The sequence below is a fragment of the Centruroides sculpturatus genome, unplaced genomic scaffold, assembly GCF_000671375.1.
Source record: "Centruroides sculpturatus isolate CEXI.00-Female unplaced genomic scaffold, Cexi_2.0 scaffold411, whole genome shotgun sequence".
Classification (NCBI taxonomy): Eukaryota; Metazoa; Arthropoda; class Arachnida; order Scorpiones; family Buthidae; genus Centruroides; species Centruroides sculpturatus.
Window position 1 is genome coordinate 9,611 of NW_019384776.1, and position 9,257 is coordinate 18,867.

Here is a 9,257-nt window from a genome sequence, read left to right on the forward strand (position 1 = left end):
AAGCCTTAATCCTGTCTTTCTCCCCCCCGGGAGGAATTTCGAAAAATCCCTTCTTAGTGTGCGTTTTCGTGACGTACCCTATCTGTGTACCAAATTTCAGCTTCCAACTCCTAACCATTTGGGTTCTGCACTTATTATTATTATCATTATTATTATCAACCCATCTCGATTATATTATAGATTATAATAAAGTTACAATAAATTAAGTTTATATATAAATTAGGTACTGTATATATAATTATATGTACAGTACCTAATTTATATATAATACTGTACAGACGATAGTAAACTGAACTTACCCGCCTAAACTCTCCGTAGCGTGGCGCTGGACGGCGGAAAAAGTAGTTCGGCTGCCCGATGATGTTTTACTGAATTATAGGAGTTTTTTTAACCATGTTTGTACGGATACCGTCGCAATTTTTTCGTCGTCATATAGGAATCCGAACTATAGGAACCCGTGTTATAGGGGGATCTACTGTATATATAATGCATATAAAATTATTAATATAGATAAACATATATACGTATACCATACTCAATGCTCGTAAAAATTTGTATCTTTAAAAATTATATTAGTGGTCCGCGATATCTAAAAGGTTGCTGACCCCTGCTGTAGATGATGTTGCTGAACAGAGATTTGAGAAAGGTGCAAAGTGAACCATTGTGTGGTGTTCAGGTGTGGTGAAGTGGCAAATATACAATGTTAAGTCTGTGGGACAAACATGTCAGAGTCCCACTGCATTAGCTTTAGTACCAGCAATTGTTTTTTGAGTTTTGCAGTTTCATTATTGTAAATATTGAGGTCAATAAATATACATTTTAGTTACTAAGGATTGTTTTTACACCCTCTTCCAAATCGACCTCATCAATCCACCTTTTCTTCAAAAGCCCAAGCGATGCCAGACATTTGCAGCTAGTATATTATTTGGAATAAAAGAAGTTTTTTGTAATCAAATTTTTTTAAGAAAACAAATTCAATAATAATTTGTAAAATAAATAACTCAAACTATTGTAATTTAAAAAGAAATTTATTATAAAAGTTTCCTTTTAACAGCAGATGTGATTTTACAATGATTTCATAGTTTCAATTATGTCATAATTTTTAACGATAAATAATATTTTTCATAAAAAAAAACAACTCATATTAATAAATTAATTATAAATTAACCGTGAAAAAATAATGAGAATATTTAAAATAGAAGTTCAAGATCTATAAAAAAGAAATAACAGATTATACTAATGCAATAAATTAAGGACTGGGTAATTTTTAAAATTACTTTTACAATGCTATACATAAAAAAAAAAAAAAAATTGGTGATTCCATTTCAAATAATCAACAATTTAGTTATACACGTGTAATTTTGAAATATCAATATATTCCAAAATAAAAACTTTTTATCTTAAATTTTTTATTTTTGGTTCATTTTCATTTAATAACAAAATCTGACTGTGAAATTCAAATATACAGTATAGTCATCAATAGGATGACTATCATGCCAAAATACTGTATAATAAAATAAAATGGAGAAGACACTGAGGTTGGCATCACATTTACATTTTTTATCACAAGCACTTTCGATGAACTTACAGTCATCGTCATAAGGCAAATATAGAGATTTACCGGAAAATTAAACAGAAATAATCTGATGTACAATATAACGCATAAAATTTTAGGTTGAGACTTTTGTCAAAGCCGTTAAGAACATGAAACAAATATTCAAATATAATTCATAGTTTCAATTAGTTCAAATATGATTTCATAGTTTCAATTATGTCATAATTTTTAACGATAAATAATATTTTTCATAAAAAAAAAAAAAACAAATTAATATAATATAATATAATTCGAAAACCAAACGAGCAGTAAGCTCTGTGATGTGTGGGTTGGAGCATGTGCAGAACCAGGCTCATGCTATATGCATACTGGAGAATGCTAGTATTTGCTTAAATGCTTGCATAGCATGACCTGACACCGGGCAGATCCCCCCTCCAATGTTGCGTGTCTTAGGTTGTTCTTTCAACCAAAAACCCATAAGACAAACTGGCCGTTACGTCCTCTAGTAAACAAATGGTCTCACCCTATCTATTATTTAGAAAAAGTGCTTGCTAAATTCCTTCACACAATAGTTCCGGACTCTCCATATGTTACTCCCTCTTCTGTAACAGCTAAATCCATCATCGCTTCAAGTATTGGTACACTATGGCCAGACACCTACACCTTCTACAAGCTAGATGTAATATCTTTATATCCTTCAGTGCCCACCTTTGAGGCTGTAATGCTGGCTAATTCTCTCCTTCTAAAAAAGGGCTTTAACATCCAACAGGTGCCTGATATACGTGATGCGCTCACCTTCATCACCGAGTACAATTACTTTCATTTTAACCAAAAAATCTATTTACAAAAGCAAGGGGTCTCTATGGGTTCTCTTTTATCTGCAATCCTAGTGGAACTTTTTATGAGAGAGATTGAGCACAGAACGTTCAATTCTGCGCTTGCCATCCACTACCCGAGGCTGTATTTGCCTTATGTTGATGACATCCTCATAGCATGGGAAGACACAGATGAGATGTTCCTCACCTTTATGCAACAACTCTCAAGTATATATTCTTCCACCAGTTTCACTTGGGAGAAAGAAAGCAATGTGGCAATAACATTCTTAGACCTGCATATACATAAATCTTCAGAAGGGCCACAATTCTCGGTTAATCACAAATCTAGCATAGCTCCGCACATTATACCAGCAGAGGCCTTTCAGCTTTCTCGATACGTTAATGCTGCCATTGCCTCCCTCATCAGAAGGGCATACTTACTATCCTCTACGCAAGAGCTGGTAAACATCGAGTTAGACAACATCAGTTTGGCAGTACGCACTGCTGGCATTTCACGTGCAAAATTTACACATGTGCTCAATAGGGTAAAGAAAGCACTGTTTCCAAGCTCTACGTTATGCAGTAAGAGGGAGTTTTTGATGGTACAAACATCGTTGCCATATCTTGGACCCCCCTATATACGCATCTGCAGAATCTTTAGGCAGTGCAATCTTGTACTTCCAAACCTATGCAAGCTTATTTGTAATTATAGAGACAAATTTTCCACTTTTGAGAAATCGGGGGTCTATGCTGTTCCTCTAGAAAATCCTGCAACGGGGCTAAACACAAGATATATCGGGGTCACTACTAGAATGCTTGCCAGCTGCCTTGAAGAGCACCAAGACGATGTTGTGAGGGGTAGGCACCACCGAGCTCGCAAGAAAGGTACTTGAGCAGGGTTACAACCCGCTATGATCCCAAGCGGCTATGTTCAAGAGCTGTAAGGATCAAAAAATTGTTTTCATCAGGGAATCTCTCCTTACTACCATCTTGGACACGTGCAACACCCCAATGCTTGATCTGCCCAGTGTATGGGTCACACTATACAAGCATTTAAGCAAATACCAGCATTCTCCAGTATGCATATAGCGTGAGCCTGGTTTTATGCATGCACCAACCCATGCATCATGGAGCTTACTGCTCGTTCGGTTTTCGAATTATATTTGAATATTTGTTTCGTGTTCTTAACGGCTTTGACAAAAGTTTCAACCTAAAATTTTATGCGTTCTATTCTACATCAGATTATTTCTGTTTAATTTTTTGGTAAATCTCTGTATTCACCTGATGACAACGTCTATAAGTTCGTCAAAAGTACTTGCGATAAAAAAATGTACATGTAACACCGACCTCAGTGTCTTCTCTATTTTATTTTATTGTATAGTATAGTCAAGTTATGAGGTTAAAATTAAACACAAAAGTTCAAAATGTTACTAAAAATAAATGATTTTGGCTTTTGTATATAACTAACTATACTGTTAATATATCAGGTCAGTCCATAAGTTTGTGCGCATTTTTATCTACAAAAAAAGCAACAAAAAATTTTAATTAAATTTTATTTCAACCTATAATGTATTCAACATTATTTTGTACAATTTCTTGCCATCTTGATGGTAACTTTTTAATCCTGTCTTTGTAAAATGATTTCGGTTTTGAATCAAAATATTCAGAAATAGCCTTTTTTACATTGTTCTCATCCTCAAAAGTTTTTCCTTTTAAAAAATTCTGCAAACTCCGAAAAANTTGGTTTTTCTTCTATTTTTAAGTTACTAAGGTGAATGGTGAGGAAACCTTCGTCTTAAATAAACATAAGCCCCAAACAAAATATAATGAAAGCAAAATAAAAGTAAAATAAAAATAAAGCTCAGACTTGGTTCCTTACAAAGCTAGTAAAAAAATATACTACAAAAATCAAAAATTTTAAGCATTTAGTAATGGTTAATGTAATGGTCAAGTAATGGTGTGCACGACTGGTTTGCACAGAAGCATTATACTCTTAGAAGTATAATTTTCAAATTGTCTTATTTTATTTCTTTTATCTATGGTTTCTGCCTCACTACATTTGGCAACGGCACCAAATACAGCAAAGAGTAAAATTATTATTTCAGTATTTAATCCATTCAAATATCTGTAGATGTATATCGTTTGTTTTTATGCAATCATATGAATCATCTCATTGTATAAACATTAGTGATGTAACGAATATTCAGTTACTATTCAGTATTCAGCCTATTTGGCCTATTTTTTGCTATTCAGCCAAATACCGAATATTTAATCACTATTCGGCTGAATACCGAAAAACAGGAGTAAGAAATAACAAAAACACAGTAAATTAATCATTTTGGTATTTAGATTTAATGTTATCTAATTAATGTTGTTTGTTTATATTTATTTATAACTTATAAGACGCACAAAATAAAAAAGAAAATAATATTAGTCACATGTATTCGCAATTTATAATTACAAAGATCAGCAGACGTACACACATTCGTTCGAGAATTGTCGCACATCTGAGGGTCTGACCCTGCCTATCCTTCTTTTTAAGCGCTCTTCCCTCTATCACTCTAGTCCATGTATGCCTATGCATACATCATAATACACCCTCACAATACTTTCGATTCATCACTTTTCCGTCGTAGATTTCCAATTTTACAATTACGTGACTCATAGCCTGGTGATAACGCAGAAAAGAGACAGATAGGATGATGGTATAAGTCACAGTTATGATTTTACAGATTCGAGACAGCTTGGTAGCCTAAACGGCCCCAAGCTTTCTCCCGTGCACACTAAGTGACTTTCATTACAAGCATTTAGCCTTCCTAAGTCTATGACAACAATTATTTGACATTGACAGCCATGAATTTCGCGCCAATAAGCTGCCTCGACTTGTTCGATTATGTTATCAACTCAATTTCATATTTATTTTCACATTTTCACTTGGCGGTCCTTCTCTCTTCTTTTTCCGTTATTTACATGTGTAGGTCATTTCATTGTTATCCACATTTGATATCATTATCACATACAGTACTGCCATGACGCTTGTGTCTGTCCGCTACAACTGTCAAGAATTAACGTGATTGATGAAGCGTAGTGACAGCGGGCCAATAGAGAGCAGGTCCTTACCATAATGTGTTTTGCGTGCCAATTTTCATATGTGTGTTAATCGAGCCGAATATTTGGTATTCGGCCTGAGGCCGAACATACTATTCGTTGCAACACCAATAAACATACAATTAAGGTAAAGTACTCAATAATTCATAACAATGATTCATTCAATCTTTCTAATATACATTTACGTACTTCTTTAAATGTATAAGTGGTGTCAACATTAAAAATTAATTTCTTTGTACTTGTACTCCTATACGTAATGAGTATATGCATTTGAAATCTTGCACTTATGAGTAGCCAAATAGTTTTTGCATTTTTAAAGCTATGTTTAAAATTATACATAATATTTTGAATATATTTAAGCAATCAAAATTATTAGGAATATATTATTTTTGTAAAGTTCTAGGATCAAAAAATTAAAATGGATGAAAAGAAGCAATCGACAATTTTACATTTTTTTTCACAATGCTTCAGGTAAACGTAAGTTAGTTGAAGAATTACAAGAGCCCCCACAGATTCCATCATCATCAAGCATCAGCAGGAAAGAAGATAAAACTGAAGGTCGAGAATATGATCATGATTATTTGAAATATGGTTTTATAGAAGAACCTAAAACAGAACTTAATCCACAACCATTTTGTGCATATATTCTATGAGTTTATCCAATGAAGCCATGAAACCATCAAAACTTACCAGACATTTCCTGACTAAACATCCAGATTTAGCTAATAAGTCAGTTGAATATTTTCAGAGATTGTGTGATAATTTACAAAAGCAAATATATCCTTTAAATAAAATGACAATTCAATATAAGTCTGTATTAAAAGCCTCTTATTTGATGGCATTTCAAATAGTGAAATCAAAAAAAGCCTTATATAATTGGAGAGGAACTAATTAAACCTTGCTTATTACAAGCTTGTGAGGAGGTTTTGGGAAATCAAACTGCCTAAAAAATGAAGGTAATTCCTATGTCTGCTAGGTCTGTGAAACGCAGAATTGAAGAGATAGCTGAAGATGTTGAAGTTCAAGTAGTAGAAATTAAAAAACAAGGATTTACCGATCGACCCCAGGATGAGATGCTCGTACAAAGTCCTTTTGGAATACGATAATATCACAAATCAAGAAAACGAGCAGCTAATAACAATATACACGGACGGATCAAAGGACGACCAGGGAGTAGGATCTGGACTCATAATCAAAAAAGGAAAAAAAGACAATGTATCAGGCAGCTTTCAGGCTGGCAAATGAATGCACTATAACCCAAGCCGAGTTATGGGCGATCTATAAGGCCATCTCATACATAAAACAACTAAATCTGACAACGCCAAAAAAGCTAATCATTTTCACAGACAGCAAGGTCGCCTTATATATTCTCAAAACAATGAAAAACAACTTGGCACTCGCAGCAGATCTAATTGCTCTTGCCCATGACCTAGGACAGCAATTTGAAATCTTGTTCCAATGGATACCAAGTCACAGTGGTTATAGAGGCAACAAACTTGCAGACAAATTGACGAAAAAAGCAAGGACGAACTCAAAGAATACATACACTCATTTCCAGTTAATTATGTGCACCGCTATGTAAGACAAGAAATCAGGATCCTATGGCAAGGGAATGGAACAAGTCAAACACCGGAAAACAATGCCACAAATTTATTCCTTCAATCAAAAGGCGACACAAAAACAAAAGTTTCTGCCCAAGCTACAAACTCACACAATGTCTCACTGGACACGGGGCGTTCAATGCCTACTTAGAACGCTTCAGGAAGAAGAACTCCAACAAGTGCAACGTTGACATAAATTCTGAAGACACCATAGAACATCTGATCTACGATTGTACCAAATACAGAGACCAACGACTAAAACTGATGGGGACTTGTCTCAAGGAAGGTTTCAATTTGCCTCCCGGTTAGCACAATTTCATTGACAACAAAAATTTGATGAAAGCCACCATCAAATTTATTAAGGAGAGTAAGGCTCTCGATCCACCGAGCGGCTCTCCCAACGATGGAGTATAAACATTGTTAACGCCTTGTATATATGTACATACATTTAAATGTAATTGTTTTCTGATCTTAATAAATGCGAGGTGGCGCCCATGGGATTCCGTGGAGGGGCTCTGGGCTATTTCTTATCTCACACTGTCCTATCTATCTTTATTTCCTCTTCCTCCTAATCATCAACTTTCCTAAACTCTTCTTTCATATTCTTACAGGGCAAAGTCCTAGCTAAAAGGATAGCGCTTCTTAACTGTAAAATAAGAACAAGAACAAGAAGTAGAAATGATCAAAAATGCAACATTTTATGCAATTCAACTTGATGAATCATCCGACATAACAAACAAAGTTATTCTTCTTTGCTTTGAGAGACTTAATTTTGAAAAATATTTAAAAGAAGAATTTCTATGTTCACTCAACTTGCTGGGTAGAACAACTGGATCTGAAATTTTCAATGTATTGAATGATTTTCTGAAGCATGAAATTGATTGGGAAAATGTATAAGGATATGTACAGACAGTGCTGCAAGTATGACCGGGCACCAATCTGGAGTTGTTAAAAAAATAAAAAATGTTGGACACACAGATATAATTTTGAATCATTGTATTTTACACCGTGAACAACTTGCTGCGAAAAGATTATCTCCAGAATTACATGAAGTACTGTCTGAGGTAATTAAAATTGTAAATGAAATTCGGCATAAAGCTCTCAACTCTTGATTATTTGAATCACTTTGTGATGAAATGGGCTAAGAACATAAGCATCATCTTCATGCTGAGGTGCATTGGCTGTCAAAGGGTAAAGTTTTAACCCAATTGTTTAATATGCGACAAGGAGTAGAATTATTCTTTCAACAACAAAATAAATCTAAATTCCAAATTTTCTTCTGCAATGATGACTGGGTAGCAAAGCTTGCTTATTTGGCAGACATTTTTTCTTTGTTACATGAGTTGAACATATCTATTCAAGGAGAACTTTCAGACATTTTTACTTTGCGAAGTAAAATGGATGCATTCCAGAAGAAAATATTGTTATGGAAAGAACTATTAATCGGCAAAGATTTGCAAATGTTTCCAAATCTGAATGAATACATAAAAGAAAAAGACATCAACCAACAGACAATAGTCTTGTTCAACAGCACTTTTGAATCAAAGAATCTTTTGAACATTATTATCCAAAAGAAAAGGATACCAGAAAAGGAAATATGTGGATAGTAAACCCATTTTCTTCAAATATTGAGGAAAGCAATTATGTGAAAGAAAAAGAAAGTTTTATCAAATTATTGTCAGATGATAGTCTCAAACTTCAATTCAACTCATCTTCAAGAAGTCATTTTTGGCTTTCTGTAAAAAGCAAATATCCAATATTGAGCAAAAAAGTCTTAAAATTTCTGTCTCCATTCACAATGACCTACTTGTATAAAGAAACATTCTCAACTGTAACAGCTATTAAAAACAAGTATAGCACTTGGCTATACTTGTTGAAATAGAAGCTCCTTTACATGTTGCAGTGACATCATTGGAGCCAAGGATTAGTAAAATAATTTTAAAGCAAAAGCAGCAAATGTTTCACTAATTTTTATATATACAGTAGAGCGTCGATTTTCCGAAAGTCAATCATCCGAAAGAATTCCAGTCGGCAAATTTAAATTTTCGCCAGTGCTGTGGCACTTCAATCTTTGGCTATGTCTTGGGCTACTCAAATATTTTACGTTTTTGATACTAAATTAACATCTGAAGTATAATTTTTTATTGTTTTTATATTTTTCAATATATTTATTTTGTT

At 33.9% G+C, this 9,257-nt stretch overlaps 1 protein-coding gene across 2 annotated transcripts in view; it reads right to left on the reverse strand.

Annotated features, from left to right (window-relative positions):
• Nucleotides 1–436: 436 nt before the first annotated feature.
• Nucleotides 437–9,257, reverse strand: part of LOC111629091 (uracil phosphoribosyltransferase homolog) — a 36,270-nt gene continuing 27,449 nt past the window's right edge. Inside the window, exon 4 of one of the 2 annotated variants that reach the window (XM_023372954.1) lies at nt 437–913. In XM_023372954.1, the coding sequence (XP_023228722.1) occupies nt 882–913 (32 nt within the window). In that variant the 3' untranslated portion in view covers nt 437–881. Of the gene's footprint in view, nt 914–1,170; nt 1,211–9,257 lie in introns of those variants that run through there. The other variant, XM_023372955.1, reaches the window with a different exon arrangement.